Source organism: Trichomonas vaginalis, chromosome IV (assembly GCF_026262505.1).
Source record: "Trichomonas vaginalis G3 chromosome IV, whole genome shotgun sequence".
NCBI classification, from domain to species: Eukaryota; Parabasalia; order Trichomonadida; family Trichomonadidae; genus Trichomonas; species Trichomonas vaginalis.
Window position 1 is genome coordinate 32867553 of NC_067206.1, and position 19861 is coordinate 32887413.

At 29.7% G+C, this 19861-nt stretch overlaps 4 protein-coding genes across 4 annotated transcripts, besides 7 other annotated features; 1 reads left to right on the forward strand and 3 right to left on the reverse strand.

Moving 5' to 3' along the window:
- Positions 1–4839: part of a mobile genetic element that runs on past the window's edge.
- On the forward strand, positions 2328–2830 carry TVAGG3_0211320 (organellar and viral DNA polymerase type B; the record flags this gene model as incomplete). Its single annotated transcript, XM_051226656.1, has 1 exon — positions 2328–2830. A coding segment is annotated over one exon (503 nt), but the record flags the coding sequence as incomplete, so codon positions are not given.
- Positions 3762–4082, reverse strand: TVAGG3_0211330 (uncharacterized protein; the record flags this gene model as incomplete). Its single annotated transcript, XM_001315074.1, has 1 exon — positions 3762–4082. One exon carries the CDS (start codon positions 4080–4082, stop codon positions 3762–3764), a length of 321 nt encoding a protein of 106 aa, XP_001315109.1.
- Positions 4840–5742: 903 nt separating the features above from the next.
- TVAGG3_0211340 (DNA/RNA polymerase superfamily) lies at positions 5743–6315 on the reverse strand (the record flags this gene model as incomplete). Its single annotated transcript, XM_051226657.1, has 1 exon — positions 5743–6315. The coding sequence occupies one exon, from the start codon at positions 6313–6315 to the stop codon at positions 5743–5745; it is 573 nt and encodes a 190-aa protein (XP_051111643.1).
- A 2177-nt stretch (positions 6316–8492) lies between these two features.
- Positions 8493–9186, reverse strand: TVAGG3_0211350 (uncharacterized protein; the record flags this gene model as incomplete). The annotated part of the gene is made up of 1 exon (XM_051226658.1): positions 8493–9186. A coding segment is annotated over one exon (694 nt), but the record flags the coding sequence as incomplete, so codon positions are not given.
- A 719-nt stretch (positions 9187–9905) lies between these two features.
- Positions 9906–10290: a mobile genetic element.
- Positions 10291–14557: 4267 nt separating this feature from the next.
- Positions 14558–16075: a mobile genetic element.
- A 1218-nt stretch (positions 16076–17293) lies between these two features.
- Positions 17294–17379: a terminal%2Cinverted (terminal inverted repeat of MuDR-N2_TV transposon ID:TVAGG3_0211380).
- Positions 17294–17511: a mobile genetic element.
- A 980-nt stretch (positions 17512–18491) lies between these two features.
- Positions 18492–18522: a terminal%2Cinverted (terminal inverted repeat of rnd_1_family_319/TvMULE1 transposon ID:TVAGG3_0211390).
- Positions 18492–19861: part of a mobile genetic element that runs on past the window's edge.

The following is a 19861-nucleotide window of genomic DNA, read 5'->3' on the forward strand; positions in this document are numbered from 1 at the left end:
AGAGAAGAAGGCAAATTTGGTTTATGTTGATGAAAAAGATAATGAAATTAAAGAAAAGGTTGAATGGTATCATGAATGGACATCGGAGACTTTTAAAGTTAAAGCTGATACAGAATGGGTTTCAGGATGTTTAGACTTAAAGCAGATAAAACTTATGTTGATGAAAATTATGCAAAGAAGTCGGAAGTAAATGATGTGATTACAAGCATGAAAAATGAAATACTTCAAACATTATATCCTGTTGGTTCTATTTATACGTCAATGAACTCAACAAATCCAGAACAGTTTTAGGTTTTGGTATGTGGAAGCAGATTGTAGATAAATTCTTATACTGTGCTAGATATTCAAAGCAAACAGGAGGTTCGAAGAAAATTAAAGAAGCAAACCTTCCACCGCACACTCATACAGGAACGACAAACACAACAGGTAATCATTCACATTCAATAACAAAAAGAGGTTATATAAATCTTGCAGCGGGTTCGGATAGATGGGGAATGAATAGATATGATATCACAACTGACCCAGTAGATTCAAGCACAGGTATTTTCTGTGGAACCGCAGGTAATCATTCACACACTTTCACAACAAATCCAACAGGCTTGGGTAAAGATTACATGCCACCATTTGTGACTGTATTCGCATGGTACCGCATTCATTGAACGCGCTTGAGACTTGACCCAAAGGGTTTAGGATTACCGAATGAACTAAATATATTTTATGTCTGTAATTAATTAGGTAATGAAGTAATGGATGAACTGCAGAAATAATGTTTACGTTAAGTGACTCAAAGAGTCCGGTGACAAAGTCTCATGTTTACGTTAATGGTTTCAGGTTATTCAATAATTAATTATTTTTGAAGAACTGAAGGTGTCACTACGTCACCATGTGTCACTCGGTTAATTAACTTCTCTGAAAAAATGAGACAACATGACATTTTGACAACAACACAGGAAATGATTTGTCATGACTTCATCGTAATGAGTGTAAATCAGACAAAAATATATTTTAGGTGAAGAGGTGAGATTTCACCTAATTTTTCACCTCCTTTTTCACCTCCTTTTTCACCTAATTTTTCACCTAATTTTTCACCTAATTTTTCACCTCCTTTTTCACCCTCACCGCTTAGCGGCTCAGATTGCTTTTGCTTTCTCGTGAATTTTCATGAATTTCCTTAAGACAGAAGAAATAAAGTTAGTTTTATTTTTATTTTTTTATTTTGTATAAAAGATATGATTTCAACAATCGGCACAACAACAATTCAAACAACTACGGCACCAAATTCATTAATCATGAATCCTACGTCAATGTTGGTAGAGATGAAAAGCTTTATTCCTTCTTCATATACTTTTGAGACAGAAATACAAAGAATTAAGCAAGAACTTTTAACAAGTAATTTAGACTGTAGTGCGAAAGATGAAACAAATGGAGAGGAGCTATATGAAATGCAAGATATCATAGACCATTTGCCTAAATTACCGGAAGTTCAGCAACAAAAACTAACTATTCCTGAATTCGATGAAATAGAAGTGAAACCAACTGATTCAGTAGAAATAAAGAAGTTCATACGTAAAGTAAACTATGAATTCCTTGGTTTTCATTGCAACCATAAAGTTATGAACAAAGATTGCGACATGGTATATAAGAACATCTCTGACATATATAAATCTGGGGAGTTTAAGACATACGACAACTTTGTTTCATTAGTTGCTGAATGTGTATGGCAGATAAGAGATAAAGATAAAAGATGTAAAATATGGAATGGACAAATAAAACCAACAACTTTTGAGTTAAAGAAAACCATTGACGCCTTAGTTGTTCTAGCAGGTCAAATTTCAATGTATAACGCAAAAATGAATCCGCAATGTTCAAAATGTAAAGCAGCAATGAGGAAATATAACTACTCCGTCAAAGAGATAGAACGTATGAGAAACGACTATGCTGAATTAAAGAAAGAAGTAGAGAAACCAGCAGAAGATAAAATGGACATGTTAGCATTTCTGAACAAAAACTATCCAACAGCTGACGATTTCCTTCTATCTGACGTCAAGAAGAAGTATAAAGAAACTTTCGACATTGTTAAAACTTTTGACATACTGACAGAAGAAATAGAAGCTACGAAATTGTTTAGAATTTCAAATATACATCGTACAATTCATGTAAAACGCTTATAAAATAACTGGGTGAAAAATTAGGTGAGAAAGGAGGTGAAATCTCACCTCTTCACCTAAAATATATTTTTATTGAATTCAGCAACAAAAATAATGAATTTCATTAGTTAGAAAAATAAAGTTAGTTTTATTTTTTTTATTTTGTATGTAAGAACAGAAATGACAAACATTGAGTTTGAAACAGTTAGAAAGATAGACAATGACACCAAAGTGGTTAGAATAGGTGATTTAAACGTAAGATACTCAAAGAAATACAACAAATATTCTTTGTCAGACATTATATCTCCATCTGGAAAGAAAACAAACGACTGGGTTAGAAATGCTTCAACTCAGAAAATTTTGACAAGAAATCCTGAGCTTATGATATCGGTAAGATTCTATGGAACTACAGCATATCTCATTGACAAAAGTCTTATACCAATAGTTTTGTTATGGTTAGACCCAGTTGTTGGATATAACTTCATAACTTATGGTTCATTCGACTCAGAACGTTGCAGTGAAGGCTTACTTTACATCGTTCAGAAACCGAAGGACTTCAATACAAAGAGATATAAGATAGGAAGAACATATAATATAACTCAAAGATATGACAGTACAGTCAATAGAGTCAAGGTTGTGTTCGTTAATGATATGAGAGCTGCTGAAACAGAACTACTTGAAAAGTTTGAGAAAAGGTATGGTGCTCCCATGAAAGGTAAAGAAACGTTTGAAGTAGATGAGATAGATAAAGCTATAAAATTATTTGACGAAGTTGCTGAAAAATACATGTAAAGCGTTTATTTTTGGTCTTTTGTGAAAGTCAGAAAATAAAGTTAGTTTTTTATAAAATATTTTTTTATCCGGAATATAAAGACAGATATGTCAACAACAGAGAACACAACAACTGCTATCGTTCATGAAGCCATTAATGAAGAATATGAATACATACAGTATAACAAACAATTGAGACTCATTCGTTCAGTCAAAGATGACGTGTGAAAATGCTCTATTCTGCAAACCATCAGACATGAAAGACAAAAACTTTCAAATGAGCATTAAAGATAAATGTGATAAGAAACAGAGAAGAATAGACGATAAACAAACATGGTGTTATGTTTTGAAAGAAGAAATGAAAGGATTATATAAACAGGTTGAACCAAACGATAATGAGGATTCATTTACTGACGATGAAATACCTGTAAATGAAGCTTTATAAAGTATGATTTGAATTTATTTTTGCATCAAATTTCCTGTGTTGTTGTCTAAATGTCATGTTGTCTCATTTTTTCAGAGAAGTTCATTAACCTGGTAGCACATGGTAACATGGTAGCACCTTCAGTTCTTCAAAAATAATTAATTATTGAATAACCTGAAACCATGAGACTTTGTCTCCGGACTCTTTGAGTCACTTAACGATAAAATAACTGATAACAAATTTTTATTTTTATCATAAATGGATACCCCACAAGCTCAAAATTTACCACGAATCATAACAAGGGAGGAAACGATAAAAATGATGCGAGAACTTGCTAAAAATAACAAACCACTAAAACTGAGAAAATGTGGTTATGCAGTAATGATGGAAAGAGAGACGTTGTCGAAGAGGAATAAAAATTAAATTTGGATTGAGTTTAAAAATTCATCTTTATTAAATTCATCTCTTCCAATCAATTTATTTATTCTATTAAATTCTTTTATTTTTGCTTCACTCAGTTTAAGGATTGAACGGTAAGTTTCTAACTTTTCAATTATTTCTTTCCTCTCTTCATCGTTTTCAGTTCCATTAGTTTTATGGGCATCAACCCCACCACATTGCGGCTTCTTTTTGTAATAGCATATTTTTGATTTAATTCTGTTTAGTTTCTTTTTATATTCATTGTCTGGACTCTGAATCTTAATTGAATCAGGACTCTTGGCTGCTTCGTTGTCACTCATTTCTTACGAAATAAAAAAAATTAAATATTATTTAAATATAATGGAGTAATAAAATAAATCGGAATTTCTATTAATTTATTGTCAACTTCAACTAATGCATTGCCGTTAATATATCTAACAAATTCAGCTATTGTGTCAAATCTTCGTCTTCTTTTTGTCATTGATTTATCAGTTTTTCCATAATCGAGATGAATCAAAACTTTATCCCCTTGTTTAAAATTCATGAGCCCCGAATTAATTGTTCACGTTTAACATCATTCAACCTTTCCATTTGCTTTCTAATATATTCCCATTCTTTTGAAATATCATTTTTCATTTCCACTGGTTTCATGTTTATAGTTCTATGCCATGTATTATTGTAATAATATACTAACTGTTGTATGATGGAGTCATGATTTCCATCCCAGTATATCTGACCGTTAACCCCTAACGCATCTCTAAGAGTTCTCATTACCGCATCAACTATTTTATTATGAAACGTATATGGAGAGGATGAAAAGAAAAAATTAATTTGTGGGAAATAATGAGCCATAGCTGCCTGAAATCCTTTATCACCATCACCCCTGATATTATCTACTCTTTCATGATCTAGTAAGTATTGTATAGCTCTTCTTGTTTCCTGTTCTGTTTTCCCTTTCACCGGAATGCAATATAAATATCTAGTGTTAATGTTAATGGCAAATAAATAAGTAACGTTTCCTTTTGAATATTCCAGATGATCGATTTCGTATGAATATGGATATGGTGCAAATGAAGGGCGACTAAATTTTTCCTTTAACGGTTGAATTTTTGGGTCAGTTGGTTTATTTAATATTTGAAATACTTTTTAAAATCTTTTTGCTTCTTTAATGTTTGAAATGGATATAATAAAGTGAATGATGAAGGATTAACTGAAGGAGGAGGAGGTACTGTCGTTGGAGGTTTTGGTGTTGCAAGTGGTTTAATTTTATCTGCTTTGATTTTGGATTTCATTCCCCCCTTCATTAATTCTGGATGTATTCTATTCATTTGTTTTAAATATGCTGTATATAAAGGTTTGATATACTTTCCTGCTTCGAGTTTATGTTGAAGGATGAATTCCAAAAGTTGATCTTCATTTAAAAGTCGGGCTGAATATGGTTTAACTAATGAATCATAAATTAAAGCTTGTGCTTCATTTATGGTCTGAAGGACCTGGGCGTTTTGCACCTTTTGTTTTTGTTCCTTTGGCTTTTGCGGCTCAGGATTATATAATTTATATAATTCATCAATATCTTCTTCTGTTAATACTTTATTTTTGAAATCTTTCAACTGTTTAAGTTGTGATTTAGTTTTTCCCTTTGAATATTCATTATTTTTAATTTTGTCTTTAATTTCAGAAATTATTTTATTATGATATTTCAAAATTTCATTTTTATAATATGGATAATAATAATCCATATCATCACCCGTTATATTGTTATCATATTTTTGGAGATATGCTTTTAAATCATAATAACTAAGAAAATTTTGATTAAGTACTAAATCATCAATTAAAATTTTTAAATCTACGTTATCCATTTATATAAAAATAAAATCAATGTTTTAAGGGTGCCCACCTCTTTGAATCATAGTATCAAAACCATTTGGTTCCTTTTGTCTCTTCCGTGGCATTTCATTAAAAATAAAATTTTAAATTGTATTAAATAAATGGCATACAACATCCATTTTCACAACATACAGCCTTAGTGTGTGCTCCTGTTAATGCAGTCTTACCGATTGTTAAGCGAGTCATTGACCCATTTTTAAGTTGTAAATTAATATTTTGACCATCAAATATCACTTTATCATTTATTATATCCAAATATTTTTTAGGTGTTAATTGCTTATTTTGTCGTAAACTAACACCTTTCATTTTTTGTGCAATCTTTTTAAAATCACTTCCATCAATTGAACCGTTGAATGATGTATAACATTTAGGGCATAAAGCAACCATGTTATCACCTTGTTTCTCAATTGCTAAACCCAATAACTTCTTCTCATGTGCTTTTTCTTCAGCTTTATTCTTTAATTTAGGTTTAAATTTCTCATCAAAACAGAAGAAATCAAATGGTGCGAATTTGAAAATGTTTTTATCATAAAATTGTTTATCGGTTACAATTGCTTGAAATGCTTGAGTGTTAGGAAGACTTGGATCGCCAGCGATAGCCCAATAAGATGAATCAGTATCACCTTCAATGAAATGAAAACGATTAACATTCATGCATTTATACATAAAATCATAAATGAAAACCAAATACCAGTATTTAGCATTATCTAAAGTGAAGAATGCCTCTTGTAAACATGTATCACATCTATAAAATCTATCTTTAAGCATCACTTGATATGTATCCTCACCTATTTCTCTTATGTTTTTAAACTTATTTGACATACATGCAACGCGTGCCTTCTGTGCATTCATTATTTTAGTCTTTGCGTAATTTTGTGTATTCATTGCATCGTAACCATATGATCCATTAAGTGAAATCTTGCAAAATAAACTTTTTCCTTTATTTCCTTCTAATTCAGCCTTTTGTCTTTCGTTCATAAATTTGTTCGCAAATTCATTAAAACAAGTGTTTTTCGTAAATGTTAAAATTGATTGAATATCATCGATGATAAAATGAAATCTGTCTATTAGATACCAAAGATAATAAGAAGAAAATGGTTGATATTGGTTGTGTGTTGATGCTAATTGAGTTAATTTCCTCTGTTTCTGGTCAACTGGTAGATTGTTTGATTTCATGTAATTATACATAAAACCGCCAATTGTTTTTTCATCTGTGATAATATCTAAGTTTCTTATTATCGGTAAAAAGTTTATGTAATCATTAATGTATTTTTCATCAATGTGACCCTTTACTTCAGCACGAATAAAGTATTTTTCTTCTTAATTATTCCCAGTGCTTTTGCTTTCTTTGTTGCTGTATCACAAATGATAACACCATTCAATCTTCCCGGCATATACATTTTATGGTCAGTATATTGAATGAAATCATGAGGATTAGATGAAAATGATGAAGGATATAATGAATTAAAATCAACACCAACGAAATGAGTCATGATGTTGGTGGTGTCCTCATTTGATACAGTTTTAGTTTCTGGATTATATGAAAGTTTATTAATGTGTGATTCCTTTAAGATTAACACGATGTTGAACATTTGATAAACCACCAGTAATTCCATTACGGAGAATGTGATAAGCTTCAACTGAATCTAAAGTCATTGGTAAATTATTTTTTAATGCATAATTTCTTAAATTGATTCTTAAACGTTGAACATCTTCATCTTTATTTGATTTTACGACATTGCAATAACAACACATTAACTGACAATTTTCTTTGGTATGTGGTTTTTCATTATCGATTCTATCCAATGTTGGTTTATTTGCATATGTAAACGCTTTACCACACATTTTGCATTTAGATGAAAGGATTAAATCGTGATAGTATTGAAAATCATCCATTGAAACATTATTTTTAGTATCCCTTTCTGCTTTTTCATCTTGTTTCTTATATGATTCAATTTTATATTTCCAATACTTTTTCGTTAATTCAAAACTTGATTCTATCTCTTCCTCAGGATATTTTTCATTAGGATTAAAGTCTTTATATGCTAAAGCGTAACGAATCATTGAAGCATTCGATGATAAAGAAAGATTATGAAGCATATCAATTTTATAAACAAATGTTTCTTCAATAATTTTATCAATTGGGTCAATCATAATTTCAACATCTTTATTGCAATAATGAATAAAATATTCTAATCTATTCTTAAAGTTTTTAGCATCATTGAGATATATTTGATAATCACTATCTGATATAGTTTCTTGAGTTAATGCTGAATAAAATGAATCTTTCGTGAATGGTTCCTCTTTATATAATTCTTCTTCGTAATTTTCCCATGTGATGAATTGATAAGGGAAAAAGGATTTAACACGTGTTTTATTATTTCCGAAATCTTGAGTGAATTGGTCTAATGTCCCACCCGCTATATAATTTCTGATGTCAATAAATCTCAATTCATATGGAACGTTTGTTTTCTTTACAATGATTTGCTTAAATTGTGAAGATGAACCCAGCATTGATTTTATTTTCCATTTTGCAGTGTTTAAATCACGAAGAATTAAATTTAAATCAAACTTTCCCGAATTAAAACCTATGATATTCACTTTATTGAATTCCTCATCTAGAAGTTCTTTAAATGCTTCCTTCTGTTTTTCATTTAATGTATGAGACTTCATTAATTCATTGTATTGACTCATATTTGATTTAGCAACTAATGAACAGGTTGAAAATAAAAACTCAATCCAATCAGAAATAAAAGAATCACTCGAAGTTAAGCAAAAATTCCTCGTATATGTTTTATCATTTAATTTAACCGTTGATGATACCATGAATGGTTTTAAGTAAGCGTTCAAAGTTGCACACTCAGAAAGTTGTAATTCTTCTTTAGTCTCTAATGTTTCGAAGTCAAAAGTAATATAATATCTTGTCGGTTGATAATATTCCTGCAAATTATGAGCTAATAACCACTGATATATCTTCTGTTTCGTAATATGTGGTGCATATGGTTGCTGTGTCTTTTGCAACTGAACGTCTTGAATTAATCTTCCATTATTTTCTTTACATTTCTCACAATGCTTTAAAAATCTTCTTTGGTTTTTCCTTTCTGGATCATCACGGATAGAATAAACTTCTTCTTTACAATATGGACAAACTCTATAGCCGGTGAGTGCTTCAACGTCTGTTATTCTGTCAGCGTGAAGTTTTCCACATGGACTCTGTGTTAATAAAATATTTACTGTTTCAAATTCTGGATCTATCATTATTGATTCCACTAATGGAAAGTCTACCTTATTTATGTCCACGTCTTCTGGTTGAGGATCACAATAATAGAAATCAAGATTAACATTTAACATTCTCGCTAATCTCTCACTTTCTGATGAAATGTCAAACCCTTCATATGAATCTATTGCTTCATTTAAATAACTTCTACGAGTTTTAGGATTAACACCATCAGGAATGTTATAGAAGCGTTTAAATAACCTTCTACCTTCTGCTCTAATTTGATTATCATTCATTTTAGCGGTTCCGTTTTTGTTCATTTATGTAAGAATAAAAAATTAAAAAATAAAGTTTATTTTTTAAAGCCCATAAAATGAATTAAGAACACATAAATTTTTATCATCTGCGACGTGACGAATACATTTTAATTTACTCAAGAATGCGTACCCTGATACATTAAATCTAATTCCTGTCTTATTTAATTTCACAACTTTGAAAAGGAATGTATGAATAGCTATAAAATGATGAGAAGATGTTTTATGGGTTGCTTCCATTTTTTCTGAAATAAATGAATAAATATAATGTTTATAAGTTTTCATATCTTTTATATTCTTAATAACGAATGGTATAGACCTTTCAACTTCGTCTTCCTTCGGTGCTGTTCTTTCATATGAAACATTATTGGTATCTTCAATAATGAAACCACAATCACACAAAATTTTATAGGTTCCAATGGTTTCTTTTGATATTTTATCTAATAAATCAAAAACTTTATCAACACCTGTGCATTTATTTAAATAATAATTTGTGTAAATATCATGGTCTTCTTTCTTAATCGTATTAGTTGCATATGTCACGTTTTTAAGAGCTTTTTTGAATTTTTCGGAATCTAAAGGTGGTGAAAGTAGGATACAGGGGTATTTTTCATTATCAATAAATTGTAACTTATGTTTACGAATAAATTTAGTACCTTCTTCTGAAAGTGTTTCGTCTATTTCACCATCTAATAAATTTTGTGTTGATTCTGAGACATAATTTTTATATCTTTCTTCATGAGATTTCTGAACTTCTGATTCTGAAGCTGGGATATTCATTAAACCCTCTACTTCATTTTCATTATATTTTTCAACTTCTCTTAATTCCTTAATTCTTTCATCTATTTCATCTCTTATTTTTTTTAGTCTTTCAATTTCATTGTATTCATCATCTTTAATCCGTTCTTCATAATATTCGGGGAAAACATCAGGTTCTTTAGGTTTTTCTTCTTTAGATGTGGGATATAAGAAATTTATAACATCATCTTTATTCATTTTTCCATCATAATCAAACTCATTTAAAAACTCCGCGAATTTTTGACAATTTCTTAAATAATATTTATCAACCTCATAACCCGCCTCCTCTAATATATCCTTTATTTCCTCATTTGTGAATCCCAATTTTTTAACGTCGTTAGTTTTGACACTCATTTCATACGAATTAAAAATATATTCTTTTAAAATGTAAGACATGAATTTTTAAAGTTTATGACTCCATTGATTCCATTCAGGATTTAAATGATGTTTAATTAATCGCGGAATATCTGACATCATCTATATATAGCTTCTTTTATAAAAGATAAAAAATAAATTATTTTAAAATTAATGTTAATTTTTTAATGCGTTTAGTATATAATATTTATTACTAATTTATTTAATAATGTCGCGCTTTCTTACAAATTCATGACTTAAAAAACGTAAGAAAAAATTTTTATATCATCTATGTATAGAAGATATTAAAATATACCTTCATCTATATATAGACGTAACAAAAAAAGTCACACACCCCTTCCTATCCTACTACTAACTTGATCAATACCAAATGATTTTTTAACTAGTAAATAAAGTATTTTCTTTACACACACATTGTATATCATAGTTTTTTTTTTGGTTTCGCAAAACATCCAAAAACAAATATGCTATAAAAGTGACAATTTTAGCAAAACGAAACCCTTAATCAAAATCATATAACCATTCATACTGATTCTTAATTTACTATATTACATTGAGATTTCATCTTTTTTCATATTTCGAATTAAATCAGCTATTTAAACCTAATATCCGGACCTGTCAGTATTCAAATATTATTGGCCACATGTATCTGAGCATTTACACGGATTTTACCAAATTTTGCAAAAAATGTGTTATGAGATGGGTGTTTACCCACGTTTTGCAAAAAAACCAAAATGATAGAGTGGGTCATAAGGATCTGTTTTGCTATAGCTTGTCCGGCTTGAAACTCAATATTCATTCGGGAAAAGACGTTTCAAAATTTTGTAAAGTATTCAAATTTGCAGCTTTGTTCGATTTGAAAATTGAAATTTGAAACGAAATGACTGTATGAATATGTTCTTCATATTGAATCTAAGCATTTCTTGGAATTTGGAGTTTTTCTAAAAAGTTTTATCGGTTGAAAAATTAAAAATAAAACAAAAGAATTTTTTCCGATTTTTTAAACGCATCTTAATTTTTAACGGACGAAGGAGTATTTGATCAAAGTTCAATAAGGCTATCACACTATATTATAGTTAGCTTGCAAAGTAAGCAATATAATCTGGAATTTAAGAATGATATAAAAATTTGATAATATAATTTTTGTGTGATTAAGTATTTAATATGAAAACATTCAATTTCATTAGGAATATTTAAATGCTGTTATGAAGGTAAAGGATAATAGTTGAGAAAACATAGATTAGAAAAATTTGCGAATGATTGTGAGGAATAAGTGTTTCAGTAGGTTGGGATTCGATACGTGTAATAGGAAGAAAATGAGGATAAGATTGAAATTGTATTTATGAATAGTTTTAATAGAGTGTAAGAACATTTGAGAAGAATGTGTCATTCTGGGAGACTTGCATAGACAATTTCTCCCAGAATGACGCATAGCACACAATAACAGTGCACTGTTGCACTTTGTTGACAAAAGATACACAATCAGAAGAAGATTGTGTATGAATGTGTCATTCTGGGAGACTTGCATAGACAATTTCTCCCAGAATGACGCATAGCACACAATAACAGTGCACTGTTGCACTTTGTTGACAAAAGATACACAATCAGAAGAAGATTGTGTATGAATGTGTCATTCTGGGAGACTTGCATAGACAATGTCTCCCAGAATGACGCATAGCACACAATAACAGTGCACTGTTGCACTTTGTTGACAAAAGATACACAATCAGAAGAAGATTGTGTATGAATGTGTCATTCTGGGAGACTTGCATAGACAATTCTCCCAGAATGACGCATAGCACACAATAACAGTGCACTGTTGCACTTTGTTGACAAAAGATACACAATCAGAAGAAGATTGTGTATGAATGTGTCATTCTGGGAGACTTGCATAGACAATTTCTCCCAGAATGACGCATAGCACACAATAACAGTGCACTGTTGCACTTTGTTGACAAAAGATACACAATCAGAAGAAGATTGTGTATGAATGTGTCATTCTGGGAGACTTGCATAGACAATGTCTCCCAAAATGACACATATAGATAAATAAAAGCATAATATGCTATTTTGCGTTTCAAAGTATTACAAAATGATTCTTCTCAAAGTTGCTCAGTGAACAACAAACACTTGTTATTGTTTATAATTCAAGTGAATGTTGTACACAAAGACAACAATTGTCTATCAATTGTTGTCTTTGATTCAACTTTGACAAGAATCACAAATGATTCTTCTCAAAGTTGCTCAGTGAACAACAAAACACTTGTTATTGTTTATAATTCAAGTGAATGTTGTACACAAAGACAACAATTGTCTATCAATTGTTGTCTTTGATTCAACTTTGACAAGAATCACAAATGATTCTTCTCAAAGTTGCTCAGTGAACAACAAACACTTGTTATTGTTTATAATTCAAGTGAATGTTGTACACAAAGACAACAATTGTCTATCAATTGTTGTCTTTGATTCAACTTTGACAAGAATCACAAATGATTCTTCTCAAAGTTGCTCAGTGAACAACAAACACTTGTTATTGTTTATAATTCAAGTGAATGTTGTACACAAAGACAACAATTGTCTATCAATTGTTGTCTTTGATTCAACTTTGACAAGAATCACAAATGATTCTTCTCAAAGTTGCTCAGTGAACAACAAACACTTGTTATTGTTTATAATTCAAGTGAATGTTGTACACAAAGACAACAATTGTCTATCAATTGTTGTCTTTGATTCAACTTTGACAAGAATCACAAATGATTCTTCTCAAAGTTGCTCAGTGAACAACAAACACTTGTTATTGTTTATAATTCAAGTGAATGTTGTACACAAAGACAACAATTGTCTATCAATTGTTGTCTTTGATTCAACTTTGACAAGAATCACAAATGATTCTTCTCAAAGTTGCTCACTTCACAACACCCATTAATTCTTTTTGATATTACACATTAAGCTAACCAACTACACCAGTCATTTTATTTATATAGCTTTTATCCGTAACATTTTTAAAGGATTTCAAATAATTTACTTTTTCAAATATTTACTAGTTAATATCTCAATCAATTTATCCTCTTATTTATATTTTTAAAAATTTTCATCTCCATCACCATTCAATTTGGAATCTCATTTTTAAAATATCTTAATATAATCAGAATTTTATTAGTAGGTTAAAATATTTGCGAATATTAATTATTAGGATCAAAGCTTTCATACAATTACATTAATTTTTTTAATCGAAATTCTATTTCATTACTACTCAATTTTAAATCATAGCAGCATTAATAGCTCATCTACTTATATTCCATCATAATGTTATTTTATTCAATTTTTATATATCTGATTTTCATATTTTTCAAATTCTGTCGCAAAATCTTTAAAATTGTTATATTTCCTTACAACACGGTTAATATAGTATTCTCCTTAACTTGTTTAAATGCAATTTTGCAATATTTGGAAATGATCAAAATATCCTAATGTAAACGTTTGCTCTTAGAATTCAGTGTCATAGTCGATTGTTTCTAACAAATTAATCTTTTTTGCATTGATTTTCGAAGTATTGCATTTTCATTACGGCCAAATCTGCTCTCTTTCATTAGATTGATAGCTCACAATAGTTCTTGTAATCAGAGAGGAAATATCTTACGAAATATACCTCTAAATTTTCACTTTATAGATAAATGTTATATTTTTCCGTTACTCGATTATTGTCCAATAAAACCACAATCATATTAAACTTCGTCCAAAATAAACAATAAAGAATAGTTTTTAAGTTTCTTAAACGGTTTATGAAGGTTCATATTTAATCGATTTTTTTATTTTCAATTCATGTATCTATAGTTCGTTAGTCTATCATCCCTTCATAAATTATTTGCAAAGAATTTTGTAGAATCTCAACTCTGTGAGGAACTACAATAAATTGAAAAGTCATTTTGTGATATCAAAATCCAATATATTATTCTTTCTAATACATATTAATAATATCTTGAGATGTAGTACACTATATATATACTTTCAAAAATCTTATATGTTTATTAGTTATTGAGATAGAAGCGATTTAATTCTTTGAAAATCGACGAAAAGTGCCATATTCATAAAATTATAGGGTATCTCAAAATATTAGAAACCAAAGAATATTATAGAGAATTGAATATATTTGAGCTTTTTAGAGGATATTCTTCAAATATATAACAACAGGCAAATTAATTAAGGCTCCGGTCCTGCATGATTACTGCATATAGTTAGGACGAGTGTTTAATAAGGAGTAAAAATATACCAATAGATTGCACATATACCAATATTTTGTAAAAATTAAATATTATCTATTTTTAAAATTTTCGAATTTGACTATATTATCGTTTTAAACATGATATATACTAACTTTACTATTTGATATATGATAAATAATGATATTTTAAAAATTGAAAATTTGGATTTTTAAATTTGCAAAGTATATAGTATAGTAAATTCATAAATGAGTATAATGTGCCCAATTATAACAATTTTCAATCATTTGATAATTCTATGACTATGGATTTTTGTACTTCTAATTAAAATAATGTCACTTTTTAATATATTGAGTTTAAGGTTTAAATTTAATTTAAAAAATCGATTTGTTTATACATATTGGAAAGGAATTTTTTGATAATATCTTTTGTATATTAATACATTATGACTTATACTATGTCACCATAATATAAGTTCAAATTTTTATCATGCACATCAATATAAAATTGTAATTCAGAAAACACCTACTTCTATCGTCAAAAATACTCTCAATTTGAAAAAATACATCAAAAATATCAAATTTGCAAACCTAATTCTTCGAAATACCGAAGAAGGTAGAATATACAAATAGTGTCGACAGAAACTATATAATTTTCTTTACAAATTGTCGAAGGGGAACTGAGAGTTTTTTTCTTATACGTTGAATTATAAATCAAATTATTGAATGGATTTTTGGAAAATTGAATACTCAATTATCGAAAAACCGTTTTGACAAAAAGTGATTAATACAATATTGTTGCCTATATTAAGTAATTATCATATATGATTTTTATTATCATATCAATTAATCGTGCATGAAGTTATTCTCGACGCAAAAATCGTTTTTTATAGGGGTCTTGCAAATCTAATTCTTCTTTCATATATTTTTTTAGAAGCAAACTCACTATATCAAAATAAACTTTAGTTGCATTCTAACAATTTGACGAAGGGGAACTGAGAGTTTTTTCTTTATTATCAAGATATGACAAAAAATGTTAATATACAATTTTTTAATATTCGACATATATAGCGATAAAGTAACATTATATGATTTTATTATATTATGATAGTATATATAAACCTTATCATATTATTAAAACTTTCACAAATCAAAAATATCTAGATTCTGTCAAAAAGTGATTTGTCAGATTTTTTCAAAAAAACAAATTACTCATCTAGAAGAGATTGTAAATCAAGTTTACTAATAACAATATAATGTATCACTAATATGCTATAAAATGTCGTGGGCTTTTTTGATTATAAATAGTTTTACCGGTCAAAGTTGAAATTTGTCAAAATACCGAATTCTCAGATAAGATGAACTATAATAGTAATACTCAGTTTAAATATACTATACTATAGTGTATTACATAATGATATTATGTACTAAAATAAAAGTATCAAAAACTCATATTGGTGGAGATATTAAAACTTTTAAAATTGAGAGGGTGGGACCGGAGCCTTAAAATACAATTTGATAAGAACAACAGTAAATTAATTTTTTACATAGAAATAAACACTTGACAAGAAAGGGCAAAGAGATTAAAGTTACTATAAAAAGATGATTTGCATGATATAGGGATAACAACAGTAAATTAATTTTTTACATAGAAATAAACACTTGACAAGAAAGGGCAAAGAGATTAAAGTTACTATAAAAAGATGATTTGCATGATATAGGGATAACAACAGTAAATTAATTTTTTACATAGAAATAAACACTTGACAAGAAAGGGCAAAGAGATTAAAGTTACTATAAAAAGATGATTTGCATGATATAGGGATAATTTCAATATCAACAACGGATGATATCCTGATAGCACCGTTTCCAATGTGCCCTTTTTCGATATATCCATATGGCGATGGAAATTTTTCATTTCCGGAAAAAATGATTCGTCTGATTCCAGATTTATGGATGAAACCACTTCCTCCAGAACCACCAGTGGCAAACCCACCGCCACCGCCATAGTAGCCACCTCCCCCGCCGCCCGACGAGCTCCAAAAGCAGTCTGGGGAGCCTCCTGTGCCACCATACCCGAGACTTCCGTTGGTGGTTGTATAGTATCTACATTCTTGTGGATTAAGGTTATACCCACCGGTTTCTTGGGTCGCTCCATACGTTACAAAGTCATCAGTTAAAGCAGACGTACCGGCGCTATGACCACCTGTCAGGCCACCACCGACGCCGCCTTGGCCGCCGTTAGCTGTTCTTGAAGATGTTACAGCAGAACCTCCACCACCGCCCGAAACGATAAGGCGGTTTTGTAAAGCATCTTCTGAAATTCTGACATCAGTAGCACCGCCGCCGCTCGATGTGTTGAGGCCTAGATATCCTATATTTCCTATGCCACCTCCATTGTATCCTCCTGTGGCACTGGAACTTTGGTCACTCAATCCATGACCACCAATCTGCAAAAATATTTTTGTCTCATTTAGGAATGAGAATATGGCGGATGCATATCCCCCATTTCCGCCTGGATGGAAGAAATTTTTCTCTGTGTCTGTAGCATTTCCGCCTGATGCTCCCCATAAATCAAATTTCCATTTTCCAGGAGGAAGTGTAATCTCAATAGGAGAGCATGAGGTAGGGTCATGACATGTATAGTTGTACAATGTTGAATTTGATACCTTGAAATCAACATTGAAATCATTCAATACCCTATGAAAACGCCTAGATTTTGGGTCATTATTGATTTTGTAATTTAATCGTCGTCGTTATCGATTTTGTAATTTAATCGTTATCGTCTTTTTCTAAACGTGCATTTTTTGCTTTCGGAGCTATTGAACATACATTGGCCCTTACCAGCAATTGAAAACTATTTTTCATTATCAACAATTACATTACTCCGAGTTATTCATCAATCAATGAAAATCGATATATAGTCCATACTTCAATTTACAATATTGGCAAGTCCAATTTCACTTGGCATATTTAACTCATATAGAAAAACCAGTTGGAATCAGCAAAATTATCTTTAATTCCATACATAAGAAAAAAAAAATTATAAAGTTCTTCAATAATAGCAAACTAATAGTTTAAATAGATTTACAAGTATCGCCCATCTACTTTTGATATAATTCACATATTAAATGTAGAAAACTGGTTTAAAATAAATATTTCAAAAGTTCGAAAACGATTTATGAAAAAATAACGTGATGACATTTACTAAATTTGCTCTGTATTAAAGTATCGATGATAGAAAGAGCATATTTTGTAAATATTTCAAAAATATTTAAAAGTCGGAGAAATTGTATTGTAATGTACTATAATTATGTTACAAATCCGATTCAATACTAATCCTTCGCTATTGAAGTTGTTTTGAGAAGGATATTCTCTAAATTCTTGATAAATCTTTAAAATCTAGAGTAATGTTTTGTAAACTTAACAAAACTAAAATGTATACCAATAGATTGGCATTTTCTACGTTTTCAAAGTGAGAGAGTGTAAATTCTTTTTTTTATCCTATTAAGGTTTTTAAAAAATTTAATTAACTTAATTTATATGATCTGAAATATATGACAAGTTAATATGGAGAATTCTTTCAACCCAATTTCAATTTATTGAATTTTCTATTCGAATTCAAAAATTTTCCCAAGAAGAAAAAATAATTAGGAAATTTAATATGTTAATACATAAAATATTTTATTTATTCAAAGAATTCAATTTTCTATTGGATCAAAAAACTTGTGTTAAAGTTCGTATTTTAAGATAACTATACTTTTAGAAGCTGTTTTTATTTTTTTCACCGGGATTTTATTAATTTAATTCTTTCAAAATTTGAATCTTATTGTATATCACCGGACTATGATCATAATAGAGTTGCAATCTCTAATTATAGCCACATTAGTACTCGTGGGTCGATATATCATGGGAGATACAAAATTATTTGAATTTTCTTTTATTTTTTTAAAAAATATTAAAAAAAGTAAATAAATAACTAACAACACAGCATCACTTTTCGTAAAATGCTTTAATCCTAGTCCTTTTTCCCCTTAATTTTTCAATCTCTCCCAGGTTGAAATTTATTCCGGGAATTTTTAAAGATGCTTGGTCAACATAAAATTTCATTAAATCTTCCACAGGAGTCATAAACTCTGAACATTTGAAGCGAGCATGAACTGCATCATTCAAATTTTTAAGAAGATTTTTGTTCGAAAAGTGATTCAATACGGCGATTACATGAATACAAGGTAATCCGTATAATTCGATGTGCTTACATGTGCATGAATATTGTGAATCTGACATAATTTTTACGCAATATGTATAGCGACCAAAAGTTGCATAATATAATTCTTGAATTGGATCATATAATACCGAGCTAAACATATCTGAATGTTTCAAAGTTTCATTTAGATTTTTGATAATATTATCTGATTTAAAATCACCTGTTAAAACATTTTTAACAAGATTGAATTCATGTTCAATGAGACGGATAATTAGTTCGGCGGGTTCATATGTATCCCATTTATCTTTAATTTCGGCATTAAGGGATTCAATAAGAGATGTTGTGAGTATGCCAGCGGTGTAGTCAGCGAATCCTTCAAATGGGTTAATACTATCTAAGTACTTAAAGAGATCCTGATTATTTTCGCGGTTTGGATATTCCTCTTGTAAACGAGTTTCTAACTTTTTAATCAAGTCAATTCGTTTTTGAGGATGGTCTGCGTAAGCGACTTCAACAATTTCGGAATAGACATTGATGTATTCCCTTTTTGTTGCAAAATGACGTAAGCAAAATTTATGATCGCAAGAAAAGCCTGATTCTCTAACAGCAGCTATAATTGCCGGACCTTGATCGGAATAAATATTCTTGAATCTGCTTGGTGGAATAAAAGATTTCAATTTAGTGAGCATATCCTTAATTGTTATCGTATTTTCACTAACAGACCATGCAAATGCAATAGGGATAAGTCTATTATTTGGTGCAGGTGTACCAATAATGAGTAAGTTTCCTTTTTTAATACAAAATAAAAACGTTCCATCAATTTGAATTATTCCGCAAAAAGCTTGTGTTTGCATGTAAAAATGAGTTATTGGAGGAATTACAATAAATGAATAAATTTGAAAGTCTTTTGAATTTTCAGGTAATTCATCACCTTTCTTAAATGTATGCAATTCAATTTCATTGTTAACTTCTTTAACTAAAATCATTTCGCAGAATCCTTGTTCGATTTTGTTTATGATTGAAAAAATTGTTGAGAAATAATTGTAAGATTGAATTCTATCCCCTTTGTGGTTCCTTTAAGT